This window comes from Opisthocomus hoazin, chromosome 2 (genome assembly GCF_030867145.1).
Source record: "Opisthocomus hoazin isolate bOpiHoa1 chromosome 2, bOpiHoa1.hap1, whole genome shotgun sequence".
Taxonomy (NCBI): Eukaryota; Metazoa; Chordata; class Aves; order Opisthocomiformes; family Opisthocomidae; genus Opisthocomus; species Opisthocomus hoazin.
In genome coordinates this window covers 75,171,234-75,190,275 of record NC_134415.1, presented here as the reverse complement: position 1 = coordinate 75,190,275, position 19,042 = coordinate 75,171,234, and the positions used below count along the sequence as shown (strand labels likewise).

Genomic DNA, 19,042 nt, shown 5'->3' with positions numbered 1-19,042 from the left:
CCTGGGATCTGCTGTCGCAGGCTTGACAAGAAGCTTGGGGATTGTTGTCACCAACCTGCTCGTTCACCCTTTACTGCTCAAATTGCCTGCGCTGCGGTGGATGGCAGGTGGTAACAAACTGGGCACCGAGTGGGATGCTCCTGCTGTTAAGCCCATCCGTGAAGGAAGCGAAAGCTAGAGACACCTTTATGTGCACCCACAGAACAAAAATCTGGCTCAGTAAATTGGCGTGTTGGGAAGAGCGGCTGGGCAAAGGGCTGACGTGTCTGAAGGTGCCCAGGTGCTGCTGAGTGAGCCCAGCCTAACGCAGCGTTTGACCTGCATTCGAACGTTCATCCCCCGCAGCCATATCGACTATGTGTTTCACTCAACAGGGTCTGGCTGGAAAGTAAAGCTGTATCAAAAGCTAAACTGTTATTAAATTAGCTCAGCCAAGTAATAAAATTAATTGTTTCAGGACTATCAGTTTCATTCGTTAGCTTTGGCTTTGGTGCTGGTAGATATCACACTGGTGAAGTGCCTGTAGAGTTACACTACATTCCTTGCCTTCTTTTAACGGAACGGTAATCTAGCACTTTGCCAAGCATTAGAATTTTCTGCTAATATATCTCAATCATGCATTTGAACAATATCTGCTTATCTTGAGAAGGAAGTTTTCCATATCTATAGCAAATACTGCCTTAAAAAACTTAATGTAATTAATGCATGGCTGCTGCTTTTTAAAGAATCACATATATAGTTTTTAGTGTCCTTTCCCTTTAGCTTAGGGGTTGGTCCAGCTCTATCTTAAATTGTCTTTATTTACAGTGGTATCAGAGTTTTGTGGTCATTCATTCTAACTCTTTCACCCCTTATCAGTGCTACCTTTGTTTTGCATGTCCTTACATTTCACAAGTCAAACAAGGTTTTGTCTCTGTTTATTCCACTCAAAGATTAGCTTCTCAAACATAACCCTTTCAGAAGCCTCCATGCAGTGTAATATCAGTCTAATACTTGCTGGGCTATGGGTGGATGAGAAAGAATGCTATATATTACTAAGAAAATCTGCAGCTGTGACACCAAATCTGAGTAAATGTAGTTATCATTAGGTACTATTTCTGTTACTCACCAGAAATACCACATAAAAAGGGGGTTGAAATTAAAAGCAGGTATCACTGATAGAAGGGTAAACACATGAATAATTTCATTATCTCAACCCTGTACTTGTAGGACCTCTAGAACATTCTGATGTGTTCCAGTTACCCTTGAAATGCCTGACAAAAGCTGTCAGACCTGAACCTGTTCTGTAAGCAAGCTGTGCAGTAATTATGGAATTGAACCTAAGAGAGATTGGTAGCTTTGGCCTTCAATTAGATGAAATTGATTTAAAGTAAACTGTAATATACCCCGATAATATCAACAAAATAATTGAAGAACATTTAAAGAACAGCAGTGGCTCGAGTCAACTGGTCTAGCAGTAGGAACCCTTTCTACACCCAGGAGACATTTCTAACAATCAAATAGTTGCAGCAAGTTTAATGTCAAGGAAATTTTAAATGTGTCAACTACTTTTACTGTCAAAAGGACTTCACCGAATGTTTCCTGATCTGCTCATTTGACCTTATCGATCATGTGGCAGAGCTGGTGAAGCTAATCCCCAGCTAATTTCTTCACATATAATTTATGCACATAATTTCTATTATTTTAGACAAGGCAGAATGTAGAGAATGTGAGGTGTCTGTGTTACTCTGCTGTTAAGTACATTTGAGTACAAACAGTACTTTATAAATTTAAACCTCTGTACTTTGACTGATTACTGGAGTACCTGATAAATTATCTGAAAACTTATTTTGTGCTTAAAGAGTAAATGACCTTAAGCATGAGGGGGACACATTTTCATATAAAGCAAAGCAAAGTAATACCCAAATCACAAGGAAAAAAATAATTAATACTTTGATCGACATCACCACTGCTGTATATTTGGTATCTAGCGTCCACGCCAAGACTGGGAAAGTGTTGTGTGAGATATTCTCCAAACCTTTGGTTAGACCTAGCCTCTGCACAAAGAATTTACAATATAAACACATATGTTTGCACATGAGGGTCAGTTCACCTGGAAGCTTCTGTAATTGCAGCTGCCCAGCTGTGCGTGCCAGGCCGCAGCGCCTGCACATGTCAAGGCCATCTTCTGTGTGGTTAGCGCTGAAGCATCTTGAGTGGTTTGACTGCGTGGCTGGTTGTACCGGTCACAAGCGAGGACACCGCAGGGGAAATGGAGAGATAACAAAAAATATCTCTCAGTATCAAAGTACGAGTGAAAATTGAGATGACAAAGCAAGATTATCGTGTTCTGAAGAAGGAGTTGGACTAGGTGATTAGAATGTGCCTCTCTGAAGCACGTTAGAGAGGAGGAAGTTATCCATCCACACTGATACTTAAAGGGACATACATTTTCAGTTGTCATTACAGAAAATTTCTGCTACCAAAACCCAGATTTTTTAGTTTTTTACATTTTAGGTGATTCCTGCCTTGCAGGCCTATACTGTTGATAGTTGGCTGCCTTACAGTCCATGCAGTGAGCCCAAGGGTGCAACAATGCACTCACTTTAATTTTGAGGGAACATTCACTCCTTATTGATCTCTTCTTACACCAGACAACTTCCACCAGCCAGTTCTTCGGACCAGCTTTTCTTTTTTACAGTGCTTATTGTGGTCTTATTCCCATGCTTATTTCTAGGTGTACAATAATGCTTAACTCTTCTCATCCTGAATTTTTGTTTTATTTTTTAAAATGAATAAAAACACATGCCAAAAATGTTCGGCTTTTATAGCGTGGAAGAATTCAACTCTCTTTTTGTGCACACAGTGGGTGTAATTTCAAGAACTGCTGTTTCAGAGTCCACATCTTGTTGAAACTGTGCCTCACAGTTTGAACAGTAGACAATTTTTTACAGTTTGAGCACCATTCCGGTCCCACAGTCACTAGCAGGCTGCTCTTAAAGGCTGAAGGCACCCAAAGCGGATGGAAGGGCCAGGACTAGCTCACTTCTTACAGAACTCTGAAAAGCCCTTACAGGTCATGGCTGTTAACAACTGACCTGAACCACTTTTGTGTGTGCAAAACCCTAGAAACAGAACTGTCACGGTTCCAGTATCGACTGGATGATCCATCCCTGCCATTTTACTTCTAGGTGGTACTGCAAGAGGCATGGTCTCACATAGGTTAATTACAGATCCTACATAAAAGTTCATACACAAAAGACCCATGCATTTAAATTCTAGGTTGAGAATGGATTCAGCCATCGTATCTGCCCTCTTTATTTCCCTCTCTTCACTCTTTTTGGATTAACTTGGAATATCATTACTAGAAAACTGTCATCATACCATAATTTGTGGTTTCACAGGCACTGCTCTCGGTGGCTCAGTTATTAATGAATAACAGTTCCCCATCAAGTGGATACCATTAGCAACAATACTTCGAAGGCAAATTACAGCAGCATTAGTGGCATAAGTGTATGAAATTATCTAAACTGACCTCCTCCACGTAGGTCTGCTTATTTGTTGTTTGTGGGGTGCCTGCCCTCCCCCCCTCCCTCCCTGATGCATATGATCTTGGTTGGCATCCCTTAGCACTATCATAAAACTGACAGCGACTAAAACTTCTTGATATGTGAATTTTTATTTGACAAAGTTCCATTCTTTTTCAAAAGGTTTCACTGTGCTAGTTCCTCTGGAATGCAAGCGTGCCACAGACAGGCAAAATGTGAGAAATTCCTAAGGGGTTATCACTTTCATCTCCTCTATGTAGCCAGCGTGGAGGAAGAAAAGGAAGCCTAGCTTACTTACTGTGCGGAGGAAAAGCCTGCTTTAAGTCATCCAGCAGCTGTTTCCAGTGTATGAAGATGACCCTGCCTGGAGTCAGAAAGTGCATTGTCCATATACTAGGAAAGCAGACAAAAAACATTTTGAGACATCATTTTCAGACAGGCCTCTGTTTTTGTGAAACTCTGCTTGCAGTTTTATTTTGTAGGAGTAAAACACAAAATCACTTTTGGTAAATTTATAATCCTTATACTAATTAGATATCATTAATTTTCCTGGAATGCATCTAAGTTGACATTCTTGATTCAGTGTAACCCACTGAGGCTCTGTGTTTAAGAAACATGTTTGCAAAGCAGTTCAGATTATTCAGCAGATGATTAAGGGAAGCATAATATTTTTAAAAACAACGTTAAAATTGTTTCCTTTAGCAGCCCAATCCACTCTGGAGAGAAGTGCTTGATTGGAGGTAACCTTTGCAGCAGACAAATGCAATTTGTTGTCCCTGTGAAAAACTGGTCCAAATCCAAGTTAAAAACACCCAGCAAAAAATGAAGTCAGACGTACTCAGCGGCAGGCACTGGATAGCATATGGCAGCTAAGTATGCCAAGGATTCTTTAGAGCACACGCCATCGCTTCGCAGCTCCTAGCTGCCACACTGCTTGTGACACCCCTCAGGAACCAAGCTCCTACCCATGCTCTCCGCAGGCCCTAAGCTGGTCTTTCCCTGCAATTGCTCCTTTCCATAGACATGGGAAGCCCTGCTGTAAGAGCTCAGCTTCTCCATGTCTTTTGTGATAAGACTGCATCTTCCCTTGTGTGGTCTGTGCCATCATATATGTTACAAGGGATTCACCTCCAGGTTTTATGGGCTGGCTTAACTCAGGCATTTCTAAATGCTCCATAACTAGAGCTTTGCAGATTCATTCTTCTGATTTTAACGTCATCTTCATTTATGTGATTTTCTAAATGTTATCTGAAGTTAAAAAACTATGTCTTGACACACATCTGTGTGCTTTTGTCAAACCTGACACACTGGTGAAGAAAGAAAAGACCCAAACATTCCCACTGTAGATGCTAAAATCTTGCATAAGGCAAGGCTTGTATAAAAAGATCATATTTTTATTAGACTAATTGATATATTTGGGAAAATGCCCAAATTTTACAGTCATATGAGCCCTTCTTCAGATCTGAAATAAAAGCGGCAATCCTGAAAGATTTTCTAACTTCCATCAACTCAAGATTATATTTTATTCAAATTTGTCCCATATATTTTACTACTTTGCCATGATATTCTATAACCAATGTCCATATTAAATGCCAACAGCACAAGAGTCTGACACGGACTTTGGGTTTAGCAGGTTTTGATCTGAAGTGTTTACTTTTGGTCAAAGCACACACCATGCAGAGTGACCCTGCAAGTTCTCACACGGGCAGGTTACGGGTGCTATCTTTCATTCTTTCTGACAGAGAAATGATGGAGGGGAATATCATGCCATTAGTCCCGCACAGGAATCCCCCTCAAAAGGTGTGGAGAGTTTACATAAAACCTGCTGGCAGGAAACAGCCACCAGTGACTGACTTTCTTAACACCCCCCGTACAAAGCTGTGCGACTCACAGGCCAGCACTGCTGCTCCCACAGCGGAGATCCTGGAATGTTTATTCACAGTTTTTTTCACGTAGCTCACATCTTCCCACTAGGTTTACGCTCGTACAGCCCTGTGACTCTTCGTCAGTTCTGTTGCCATCAGGTTGCCTAGAATCAATGAAAAGCCGACAGGTCATAGTTCTGTGCAAAAGCAGAGGCATCAGCTCTGGTGCACACGTGTCAGAATTTGTACAGAACAGATTTAATAGGATCGTCTTTCACAGCTATCACTTTAAAATACCTAGCTGCTGAAAGCAGACATAGATCCAAAATTAATGGATACATAGTATCATTCTTGATCAAATTGTTATTGTTAGTATCACATAAATGAACAATTAAACCAATAAAGTTTCCTTGCATTAGTTTGAAAAGACCAAGGATATAGATATACTAAAAAATGTGAAGAGCCAAGAATATTGCACCTTACTGTGGCGCTACCTTGTAACTACGGCTGTAAATTCTAACATCAGCTGAGTGACTTACAACTTACAAAACAGGGAAGGATGCAATATATGGTTCCCACTTACAGGGATTCTCAGACTGACTCTGCAGTACTCTAGGGCTCTAAACTGCAAACCTTAGGGTTTGATCTGCATTTCTTTTGAGCCTCCTTGAGCAAAAAGCATTTGCTCTTTGATGACGTTTTTGAGGAATACAAATACCTACGTAAGATCCTAAGCATTATTGTCTTAGTGACCTCAGCATTTAAACACAAGTCAGTGGAAAAATGGGATCAAAGGCTGTTCCAGGGCATGCTAAAATATACCACAAGTAGCTGTCAATATGCAGAAAGGTTTTACACTTTTGTCTGTGTACTTTGACTGTCTGAGGAAAAAAAAACCCAAACCCACAAACCAGGTACCAAATCGTACATCAGTATTTGTTTTAAAGCACCATTGCTAATCCTGCTTACCCACTCATTTTTGCTCAATTGATCACTACGGCATAAGTAAGGCAAGATTTCTCTGCATAGCTTGTTAGACATGCCAATTCGACAGGCTGCTTTAGGAACAAGCTTCTGCTCTTGCTGTTTGGTTTGTCAGATGCTGGGTTGCAGTTCTGTACTCGCAGCGTAAGGGATTAAGGAGACAGAAGGATTTCCAGGAGGGGATATGGCCATTGCCCAGTGTAAACCCAGCTGCATCCAACAGGCATGTCCATCGAGGACAGTCCCCAGTTCAATTATCTGTATGTCAAATCAGCTTGACGTCATCTTCTGCTTGGAAAAATGACTGGCCTAGTTCTGCGTTCGAGGAGTAGGATTAGCTGCTACTGAAGACCTGGCGGAGAGGACGGGAGGAAGCAGCTAACAGTGCAGAGCAGATCAGTATGATAAGATGCAAAGGTTTCCAAAGTAGACTGCTTTGTACCATGTAAATTGCTGAGTACAAAGGAAAAAACAATGCATAGAGATTTCCTAGAATAATCACGAGCCAAACTGTAAGCCTTCCAAAACTTTATACCTCTCGCTGGCACAGCTTGTACATACGTGAGAGAAGCACTAATAAGTGGCGAGAAAACTGAGGGGAACCTTAGAGTTCTCCATCTGTTATGGGTTAAACAGGTCTTACTGATCATCTACCACTTGATTTACACTAAATGCTTTCAAGCATTTCACATTTGTAATTTTAAGATACAAGAACAATTAAACTTTGATTTATGGGAATTACACAAACACAGGTAACTTCGATTTTTGTCCAATCTTTAATAAATGTGTACCAACCAGCAGCACTCAGCTGCACCACAGATATTCAGAAAGTAAACAGAATGTTTTACCTTTAAAATAATAGCTGCCTGAGTTTGGGTTGTTTTGGGGGGTCTGAATAATGCAAAAGGAAGAGTGCAAAAGCTGCAGTGTTGGCTGTAGTTGTGTTTTTACTGTTTCTGATACTGGGCCACAGAAGAGACAAAGGTTTTACAGCCCCGCTATAAAACAGCTCTTTATCTTTTCTCCACTAATTCTCTGGTGTCACATTTAACAAAACTAGGAAACTGGAGATAATATGGATGTTTGCAGATTAGATGTCAGGTAATAAATAACACTAATTTCGCATACCTACAAATGCAAAGGCACCTTATCACTGTTTAAGTTTCTCACTCTTTGTAATGCCTGCCAACATTTTAACCCAGGCAAATTACGGTATTGTTTTTGCTGTTTTTTCACCAGGATAAAATACACAGTCATAATATCCTTTTATCAGACTTCATGGTATAAAAGGACTTTGGTGCTTAATTCAAGCTGTATGTTGCCGAGACAATTTCAGAGCTCCTGTTTTGGAAGATGTATTTATCTTACCTTTTAGTCGCTGTCTTTTCTTTTCATGGTGGTCTAAGTACCACTTGCCCCAGAAGATGCAGCTGTGACCCTGCCCAGTCAGTGCAATGCTACAGAGCTATGGAGATCCCCAGAGAGATTCCTTCCACCACCAGGAGACTCTACATCAGTCACAGCAAAATTAAACAACTCCAGGTAGGAAAAAATCCAGTGAAAATACTTCCTGTAGTGCGCTGTAACCAAAAGCTGTGTTTCCCAGATGGTGGTGGCTTTCAAGTGAAGGGAGAATCTTATTCCACGTTCTAAAAACTGATTAAATGCTGCCAGATCTGGTTTTATATTTACTTACTTTTGAAAGATATGTAAATATATTCCTATAATGTTTTCATTATCCCGCAGTCTCCGAGCACTAGTTCACACTGCCATAGTGATATTTTGCATGCAACTCAAAAAATAGTAATTTACAACTAGGAGCCAAATGTTGACTTGTTTGTTATATGGTCAAATAACCACTGGCTTTTAAACTCATTAAAATATTTTGCTACTTTTAATGCAATATAACACTTTTTTCACAGTAAATGGAAAGGTTTTATCTAGCTCGGATCATTTCCCTAATGAATGAAATAACTGAAGTTTTTTTGCCCCTCTGGAGTTGCAAGTGCCAGGTACAACTGCTACTAGAAATGGCAGAAGGAGTAAGTTAGAGTCCAAGGCAGAGCATGAGATGTTTCTAAAAGCAATGCTAGGCCTACCTAATAACCCATACAAACAATAGCAGCTTCTAACTGAAGCTGCCAGCTACTTGTGTTATTAAAAAAGTTTGTTCTGGGTTTCTTGAGGCATCACTGGATCACATTATTAAAGGCATGATCAGTTTATGCTCATTTTGCATTGCACTCTGGAACGGCGCTTCTCTGTTTCCTACCCTGAAATGTTTTTATTTAATAAATTCAACTTCTATAGATAGACACAAGGGAAATACAAACACCTGTATTATTCATGCTTGCTGTGTATCAATTTACTACAAATAATAAGAAATGTTCAATTCAAAAGAGATACATTTTCTCTTAAGTATGTTTGTCATCTTACAAAGAATATAACTTTAACTGCTCTGAAATGCATCTTTCATTCTGTGCTCAGGATTGAATTAAATAGGCTGGAAGGCAGCTTAGAGCAGCATCTGGAATACCTGTTGCCCACTGAGAAATAGTAATTTTACAATTTAACTCCGAGAAACAGTTTATTTCTCTTTCAGCCGCTGCTACTATCTCTGGTTTTCTTGTTTTAGCTCCCATACCTACAAGAGTCATTAGTGTGATTTAGCTATGTTGATATGCTCTAGTTAAACAAAAGATCTGTCAAACAAATTCTTTACTAGCAGATGCATTTTCTGTGAAAAAAGACACTGATTATTTTCTTTCCAAGGTAAGGAAGATGACCTATTTTCCTTTCTTAGGCTAGTTGCCCATACCTGTCAGCTACTCCCCAGTTACTAGTAAAGTGGCCTTAGGTTGTGACTGGAGTAAAAGACAGGTGTTATAAAGCATTTAAATGTTGGATAGAAGTGAATAGAGTAGTGGAATAAATGTTTTATGACTGTTCAGAACAAATGGTGCATGAAACCATCTGAGGAGAGAGTTTTTCACTTTACACATAAATTCAACGGAGCAATCAGATGCCTTACTTCTACTTTGCACTGAAAGGAGATAGGTCCTTTGATGCTATCTGCCTGTGGCTATGTAGATTCTTTCCTTAAGATTAGACTGGGTCTGTGAATATATTTTTCACTTTTTCTTTTTGTGCAACAAATTATGCTTCTGAGGTCTTGACATCATAAATACGTATGCTTAACTTTACACAGCTGAGCAATTCCACTGGCACTTATCACAGTGCTTGTAGAAACAGGTTTTGATTTCTGCTTGTAACATACATGTCTGGAAGCACTAAAAGAACTCTGTAGGGGTTGGGGGGGGGTTCTTTCTCTTTTTTTTTTAATTCCTTCATTTACCTAAGGTTAGAGATAATAACATATTTTCAAAAAAAAAGTTGAATGGGAGCCTAGACTTCCCACAGCAGACCTCCAAGAGACTTTTATGTGTAAGCATTCATATATACTACGGTTTGGCAATCAGCTGCCTCAGAAGAATAAACAAATATTGTTTCAAACTAAGCACCAATTACTTTTGGACATTACTTTGCATTGGTTATTATTAAAATTGTAAAGAAATGAGAAAGAAAAGAAGATATGTTTGTACGCTAAATACGGTATGTTTGGATGAAAAACATGAAAATAGATCGTTTTTACCCAAATCAACATTGTATTTGTTCTGACAAGGTTGATCATCACTGAAAACACTGGCTGCGATTTTTGCTTTTGGTATTTTTACGAAGTGGGGTTTGCTATAAACAAACTTCATAATAACAAAACTAGATTAGTTTTAGCATCTTTTTTCAATACTTTCTGCCTCTTCCTTGATTTGAAGACCAGCGATAATCTGTTTACTCTCACTTTAAGATTTAGTTTCTTTCTAACTATATTAACACATGGGGTTTTATGTGCTAAGAGAAAATTGTTTATCTGGCCCCCACAATAGGGGGCTGGTTTAAGAAACTGCTTATAACAAATCCCAGTTCACAAAAATTCTAAAAGAAAAAAAAATAATTAAAAAAATGACAACATTATTAAAACGTTTCTATTAAAATAACAGTATCTTAGACCCATGTTCAGGAGATCTACTTTTTAAAATGTAAAACTATATTGTTATCGCTTTATAGACAGTCCAGTTAGAGAATAAAATATCACTTCATAGCAAAAAGAGAGGTGATAGGCTTTCAAATATCTCTTGATTCATATTAGAAAGACTGGGTGGTTTGTAACAGCACAGATAAATGTTTAAGTCTCAAAACAGCATGGTCACAAAGCCTAGCAAAGCATACCAAATAGGTGGAAAATAGAAATTATAATAAGCCACATTGAGAAGCCTAACATCATTACAGCATGAATGTCTGTACATTGCCCTTCATCTCGCTCTCTGTCACTTAGTAAGATGAAAATTAAGCTTCTTAGAGACATACAGCAATCAACTGAAGAAAAGCCTTTGAACTTACAGGAGAAAACCTGTTGAACTTATGAAGGTTCACATTAGTTTCAGTTTCCTTAAGACTGTTTTATCACTGACATATGACTACGCTTTTCTGCTCTTGAGCAATGCAGTTCATTCCTATGGGACTTCACAAGATACAGCTTTGCAAGATGAGCTTCCTAATCATGACCAAAACTGGACATGTAATTCTGTAATTGCTATATAGCAATAAATATGTATTACAAAACAGCATTTATACAAAAAATAGAAAATGGATAACTTTGTTATTTACTGTTGAGAATATGTTTTTTTCCCTCATTGAACTTAAATGTAATTGATGGAGAAACCTGCATCAATAGAGGTTCCACATCTGTACTTCCTCACTAACTGCATCAAATCTTGTAATGCTTAGAAATGACTTTACAAGACAGAATAAAGCTAGTGACAACTAAGGATACCAAAGCAAAACAAAATCTGACTCGTCTTTCACAGCTGTGTGGGCTCTAATTTTAACAGAAGTTACAATGCAGAGTTTGTAGACAAAGAGATACAACCCTAAAACATGCAGGAGTTGGACAAATGAAGCTGGAAGGAATCTTTTAACAGTGACCTTTATAAGCTGATTTCACACACACAAGCATGATAGCCAAATGTATTCAATCTGGATCATAGAACAGAATTACTACCCAGTACGTGTGCTGCAAAAGGACTCGTACTGCCTTCCATGTATGTTCCTGACGGGGATGAGGGGTTACGCTACAGAACACGCGTTATAGCTTCTCTCAATGAGAGTAAAATGTGCGGGTAGCTCCTAAGCCTGGGAAAGATGATGGAGCAGCTCATTCTAGAGGTCATCATCAAGCAAGTGGAGGAAAAGAAGGTTATCAGGAGTAGTAAACACGGATTCACCAAAGGGAAATCATGCTTGACCAATCTGATAGCTTTCTACGATGGTGTGACTGGCTGGGTAGATGAGGGGACAGCAGTGGATGTTGTCTACCTCGACTTCAGCAAGGCTTTCGACACTGTCTCCCATAACATCCTCCTAGGCAAGCTCAGGAAGTGTGGGCTGGATGAGTGGTCAGTGAGGTGGACTGAGAACTGGCTGAATGGCAGAGCTCAGAGGGTTGTCATCAGCGGTGCTGAGTCTAGTTGGAGGCCGGTAACAGTGGTGTCCCCCAAGGGTCAGTACTTGGCCCAGCCTTGTTCAACTTCTTCATCAACGACCTGGATGAAGAGTTAGAGTGTGCCCTCAGCAAGTTTGCTGATGAACCAAACTGGGAGGTGTGGTAGATACACCAGAAGGCTGTGCTGCCATTCAGCATGACCTGCACAGGCTGGAGAGTTGGGCAGAGAGGAACCTGATGAGGTTCAACAAGAGCAAGTGCAGGGTCCTGCACCTGGGGAGGAACAATCCCATGCATCAGTACAGGCTTGGGGTGGACCTGCTGGACAGCAGCTCTGTGGAGAGGGACCTGGGTGTGCTGGTGGACAACAGTTTGACCATGAGCCAGCAGTGTGCCCTGGCTGCCAAGAAAGCTAATGGGATCCTGGGGTGCATTAGGAGGAGTGTGGCCACTAGGTCGAGGGAGGTTCTCCTCCCCCTCTACTCTGCCCTAGTGAGGCTCCATCTGGAGTACTGTGTCCAGTTCTGGGCTCCCCAGTTCAAGAAAGACGAGGAACTACTGGAGAGAGTCCAGCGGAGGGCTATGAGGATGAGGAGGGGACGGGAGCATCTCTCCTACGAGGAAAGGCTGAGGGACCTGGGCTTGTTTAGCCTGAAGAAGAGAAGGCTGAGGGGACCTTATAAATGCCGATGAATATCTTAAGGGGGGGTGTCAGGAGGATGGGGCCAGACTATTTTCAGTGGTGCCCAGCGACAGGACAAGGGGCAATGGGCACAAACTGAAGCACAGTAAGTTCCGTCTGAACGTGAGGAAGAACTTCTTCCCTCTGAGGGTGACAGAGCACTGGAACAGGTTGCCAGGGAGGTTGTGAAGTCTCCTTCTCTGGAGATATTCAAAACCCGCTCGGACAAGGTCCTGTGCAGTCTGCTGTAGGTGACCCTGCTTCGGCAGGGGGGTTGGACTAGATGACCCACAGAGGTCCGTTCCAACCCTGAACATTCTGTGATTCTGTGATTCTGTGTGATTCTGTGGTACTCCCAAGACCTGTAGTAAGATGTTTCTGGGACATGGGAAGGGAAAACAGATGAGGATGCTCCTTCCCACCTCTACCATGCAGAACACCTGCTCTTCTTGCTCTGAGCTTTCTGTGATTCCCATGTGAATGAATGAATTTTAAAAAATCGAGCACCTAGGCCAAAAGGCAGCATCTCTGATAATTTCAGAGAACTATTGTTTAAGCAACTGGTATGCTCAGAGACCTCCCAGGTCCACCCTCATTGCACGCTTCCTCATATCTTGGCTTGGAGGAAACTGCCAGATTCACTTTAGTTTGCTTCTTAACTTGAGACACAAGATGGCAACCTTGGTAAAAAAGCAGGTTTCAACAGAGCAGAAAAATAACGAAACAATTAGTATGCCCCCATATATTATAGTCACAGTCAACATCTAAGTTCCATTTTCCACTGCAAAGCATCTGTTTATTACCAACTAACAAAAACTAAGTTTCTGTAAAAGCAATCTGTTCCACGGAGGTGATTTTCAGACCAAGCTGATCTGACACTTTTGGTTTGGTCATCTTAATATGTGAGTTTTTTACTGTAAAGCAAAGGAGAGAGAGTGGGAGGAGAGAAGTGGCAGGTTTTAGTTTCCTGCCAAAACCTTCTAGCAGGGAGAGGTGATGATATCCATGTGTCCTTCCCCTGGGGAATACACGCTGCAGTGACAATACTGCTGATATATGGAAATGGCTGTATGATGAACACAAAACTGCTCCAGCAAGCTCCGCTGAGCACAGTGAACATTAATAACCATCTACTCTCTGCAGAGATTTCTGCCACTGGTGATATTAGCTCTCCATTTTATATAGGCTATCCACCAGGCAGAAATAAAAGGAATATTCCTTCTTCAAACATGTGTGTTTGTTTGCTCAAAACCAGACACAATACGGACTTAAACAACAAACTTATAGAAATGTAAGTAAATACTGGAAAACTGCAGGTACCTATAGTAACACCTCTATTGTTACCATTTCTCTTAGTTTCTCATTCCAAATTTATAGTTTCTCAATATATACGAGCAATTGTCAGAGCATCCAGAAGAAGTAACCAGTGAGGAGCTCCATAAACAGACGGTGTACTATCACATGAATTATTTTTTTCTCTTTAAGATTACTGACTTCAGGAGAATGTCAGCCCTTGAAGAGCTGGTGCTGTCATGCAGTGGCACAGAATCAATAGAAAACAACACTTTCAAAGCTCTGAGCACCTTGAAGTCCCTGGAACTCTACAAAAATCAGCTAAAGCAAATACCCACCTTCCTCCCATCTGGCCTTGAGATTTTAAAACTCGCTGATAACTCCATCCACACTATGCATGCATCTGATTTTGAAGGTTTGAAGAAACTAAGGGTGCTCGATATTCGGAACAACTTGATTGCCACTCTGCCTCCCAGCACGTTTTCTTCCCTTTGCAATTTACAAAGTCTGATTCTGGATGGCAACAACATGGAATCTGTGTCTGCACCACTTAAGCTTCCTAGGCTGAAGTATCTGAGTGTGGCTGATAACAAACTGAACTCGTTCCCAACCAACTTCTTTGCATCTTTCCAAAATCTACAGTTTCTCAGTTTAAGCGGCAACTTTCTGACAAAAGTGCCTCTTGACCTACCTAAATCCCTGCTATCACTGAAACTAGAGAAAAACCAACTTAAAACAGTAAGACTTCGAGACATTAAACACCTAGAAAACCTGTCTGAGTTCTTCCTGTCAGAAAATCAGCTAACGTCAATAGATGGTGCCCAGGTTCTTCCTAACTTAACAACACTGGAGCTCTCCAAGAACCAGCTCCACACAATGCCACCCAGGCTGCCCGGCAGACTGCAGAAACTCGACTGCAGCAATAACCTGATCCGCAGGGTGACCGCGCAAGACTTCCAAGGACTACAAGACCTCAAGCACTTGTTCCTTGACAACAACGCTGTCAGCGTGTTTGAGGCAGGAGCTCTTCAGCAGTGCGCGCAGCTTTCGAATCTGGCGCTGGAGCAGAATCTCCTCGTTTCTATTCCGCTGAGGCAAGTGAATCTGAGGACAGCTGGTTCCCAGGTGTCCCCTCTCCTTCCTTATGTTATGAGAATGAGGGCCCAACTGGAAAAAAACTTCCATTCAGACCCGGTGATGGTAGAAGTCTATCCATGCCATAAACCCACTGCCATAAGCCCACTGCCATAACTGGAACTAATTAGCACTCGTTAGCAGTCTCAGCATAGAAGTAGAGCTGTTTTCATTAGATCTGTGGCCCCCAGTGAATCTGCTCATTTCACGTCTCTCCCTGCCAGTGAGACTACTTTGTTTAATTAGCACACAAATAAGAGGAACCTGCTAGGAGAATATAACAGAATGATTACAGAGAAGTTATACTGCTGCTTAGATTTATCTTCTCCCATAACACAAAATTAATAGAGCGATCAATAAAAAGCAAAGACAGCAATTTTAAAGCTGATGTTTCTACCAACCCACACAGAGTTTATTATTGTTAAAATATTAAGATTTCAAGAGCTCAGTCTGGTCAAAAAGAATGTGCTTTTCCAGTGGATATTAGTGTTCCCAACTGCACTAAATTCACACATTACAAAGCATTTAGAATGCGCTTAAGCTCTCCGGCTTCAGGCCATAAGCAAAATTCCAGTCAAAGGAGCACAGAAGAAACATTTCTTGGGCACACTGTGTCCATTAATGCCCTGCTTACAGGTTCCCTTGTGTTCATCCGAATGTTGGTCCTGGCCATTATCAGAGATGGTGTGTTAAGCCAAATGCAGGCTGGTCTGATATAAAGTGTCAATTTTGTTATTTCAAATAGGTGCGCAATAAGATGGCATAAAAATAGCAACGTAATTCCATTAACATCAACTTCTTTAACACAACTGCACTATTAAATTTTATTTTTATGGGTTGTGGACAGGTTTAACTAGCCCAAATAAATAACGCAGTAAAATTTCAATTTGCTTAGCATCAGGTCCTTTAGCATTTGAATCTATTTGGCAGCAGCTTTATAATCAGGAAGTGATTTAGTGGTGTATAAATATTTTATTTCAGTCTAGCTTGACAGCAATGTTTAATGCTTTTGAGTTACTTTAGTATTGTCCAATCCATCTTATTTTACAACCTCCGTAGTCAAGAGAATTAACACGAAGGAGTTCTCTATTTGCCTTTAAACAGTACAGCTTTTAAGGAGATATTGGGGACTTTTATTTTCAATTCAGCAATGAACAGAGATATCAAGGGGAGGCTGTAAACATAGAAGAGGGGAAAAAATTAGAAGATGTAAAATCTATGTACTTAATTTGTCTGCTGATCACCAGGTATGCATGGATATACAGAACTAAAAGTATTACTTCTGACAGTTATCTGAGAACTCAGCCACTGGTGTCAAAGGTTAAAAAATATCGTTAATGTGCCACTGTTAATGGGTCTTACCAGTTATTCAGCAGGAATGAGAAGAATGAAAACTTCTTTTGCTTTTTTCTGAGAAGAAATAATCCACAATGAGTCCGAGTATTTTCAGGACTCATACAGAAGAGCCCACACTCCATCAAATCTTGCAGGGAGTGGTGAGAATGCAGGGAAGACTCTGATGACAGTCCCTGGGGCGGCTGTGTCACAGTATGGCTGCCATGGCCCGCTTCCCAGTGTGCACGGCTTCTCTGTCAGCAGCAAGATCACTCATCAGGTACTCCCATGTCGTTACTTTCTCAAGATCAGCGCAGCCCAAAGTCAAACAACACAGCTGTAAAACCTAAGCCTAACAGTAGCACAGTAAGACTCTTTGCAGGTTTAGGGACTCGCTGGTCAGGCTTTAGACGCTCACTGGTCTGGATAAAAATCTCATGTGATGTCCTACTGCCTTTGACATCAGTGGCACGAAGGTTTTACCCGAGAGCACCCTTCTGACATCACAGTGTCATATTGGGCAACTGTAATCATCGGCTGTGGTTAGGTTTCAAAACAGATTTATTGCTGTCACAAGCATTTGGTAAGATCAAATTTTGTGGAGTCACGCATCACATCAACACGTAAAATTCTCATCTCCCTCAGGAAACACAGCGCAACACAGAACTGCCCTGCTCTTGAAATAGTCCCACTGAAGTTGTGAGATTTACGCAAATGTGGCAACCAGTTTTCAGCCTAAAAGGTCAAACTCAGCTTCATAAAAAATAGCTGGTGAGGATCACAATGTACCTGCTTAGTAATTGTCAAAGGTATCTCATACCATTGCATTGAGATGAACTATCACATCAGCCTTCACGGGTTGTGGTATACAACTGTTCTTTTCTAAATAGTTCTTGTAGTAGTATTTATAATTTCCCTTACTATAAGGAGAGTTACAGTGAAAAAGTTTCCTTAAAATCTCTAACCATCACTCTAAATCTCATCACCTTGCATACTATTATAATAAAATGATTTTTAAGGTACTTTCAAGTTAATTTTATTTAAAAAATTCCATGCAAATTAACTGGCTTTTCTGTTAAGCACTCGTCACTAACGAGAAGGAGGAAATCTGAAGATCATAAATGAGCAATACTTTTGAAATAAAAGTTGTGTCACACAATTTTGTAAGATGTATGAAAATAAGAATGATACTGACCAGAGATTATTGGATTTTTTTTCTTTTAAATGTAACCAGTTCTCATTCTCTAAAGTATTATTAAAAAAAAATAATTTAAAAAGCACTTCTATGTTCCCCCATTGCTGATTTATTAAACAGTGTATCATCAGATGGACTACTACTGTGACGATTAACTTTTGAATCTGATGGGAGCAGGAGGACAAAATGGAAGAAAAATTCTAGGTCTTTATGAACTAAAATATCTTTTTAAACAAATGATATCTAGAAGTATTTGAAGGAACGGTGTTGCTATGCTCCTCTAAACTTTTGTTCTTTCGTGCTGCTATAATTTAGTCATTGGAATACTTATGGCATTAAAGAGTGCAAAACGCATTTTTAAGCTTAGCATTCAATTGGACATGCAACATTCTTCATAGTACAGTAGGACTAAAATTGCTGTTTAGTCCAGTTGCACGAACACAGTCAGTACAGGTCAGAACTGCAATAATTTGGGAAAATAGTTCAAGTGTTCATAGACAGTATTCCTATAACTTAAAAAAAAAGACATGAACATTTCAGGACCACATTTTTTTAGCAGAACATTTTATTTTTGTTTGTGATAGTTTTAACTTAATATGTCATATGTGCCTCGGCAAATACCCACCACCAAATACCCTTTACAAAAGCAGAATCAATATGACGAACATAACACCTTTGTGTTGTTTAATTTTTATTCAGACTTCCAGACACCCTTGCTAGATTGGATCTGAAGGGAAATGACATAGAGGATGTTGGAGAACACGAGCTGAAGGACTTGAAACAGCTTCAGGTTCTAAATTTAAGGAACAACAAGATATCTGCCTTGGATCGCAAAGTCTTGGAGTATTTACCTCGTCTCCGTCATCTGTATTTAGATGGAAACCCTTGGAACTGCACCTGTGACCTTCTCAGAACCAGAAGAGCGCTGGTGGCCAAAGGAACGGATGTCAGGGGAGGGCAGTGCGCGGCACCAGCAGAAAGCCGAGGAGAAAGCTGGATGTCTTCCAAAAAGATTCTGCAGCAGTGTGAAGATAATCTGTCTTCTGTAGAAAGAGGCAAAGAGGACAGAAAGAAAATGAAACCAAATGAGGCCTCCAGCATTGGCGTAAGCACAGATGATGATTACTACGATTATGAATTAGATTAACCCCACAGTTGATCTGTGGTGAACCTTAAAGCTGTCCAGAACTGTCCTCTATGGCCGGCATCACTACTGACCACCAGCCTGCTGGTCTGCCATTGACTTTTTAATTTGTACTCTAAGAGTTAATAGCTGGTGACAGAAGGGCTATAGAAAGGATGCCATTTTAAACTGAAAATCGTAAAAAAAATAGTTTTTCCATGCCATTAGTACTATGTAGTTTGAGAGAAGTACGAATACAATTACTGTCTCTTAGAAAAGCAGCCTGTAACTCTGTATGGACCTTTTCATAGTAGAGTGTTCTTATAGTTGCATAAAAACCCCATAAA

General features: G+C 40.4%; 1 protein-coding gene across 1 annotated transcript; it reads left to right on the top strand.

Moving 5' to 3' along the window:
• Positions 1 to 7,729: 7,729 nt before the first annotated feature.
• Positions 7,730 to 18,719, top strand: LOC104338795 (nephrocan). Its single transcript, XM_009944865.2, has 3 exons — positions 7,730 to 7,918; positions 14,101 to 15,002; positions 18,272 to 18,719. The coding sequence occupies exons 1-3, from the start codon at positions 7,730 to 7,732 to the stop codon at positions 18,717 to 18,719; spliced, it is 1,539 nt and encodes a 512-aa protein (XP_009943167.2).
• The last annotated feature ends 323 nt before the right edge of the window (positions 18,720 to 19,042 follow it).

What these genes read in the sequence shown, in the direction of transcription:
- LOC104338795 (XM_009944865.2), top strand. Translation starts at nt 7,730, where the DNA reads ATGTATTTATCTTACCTTTTAGTCGCTGTCTTTTCTTTTCATGGTGGT. An exon ending in GCAAAATTAAACAACTCCAG is followed by an intron (nt 7,919 to 14,100) that starts GTAGGAAAAAAT and finishes TTTCTCTTTAAG; the next exon opens with ATTACTGACTTCAGGAGAAT. An exon ending in CTCGTTTCTATTCCGCTGAG is followed by an intron (nt 15,003 to 18,271) that starts GCAAGTGAATCT and finishes ATTTTTATTCAG; the next exon opens with ACTTCCAGACACCCTTGCTA.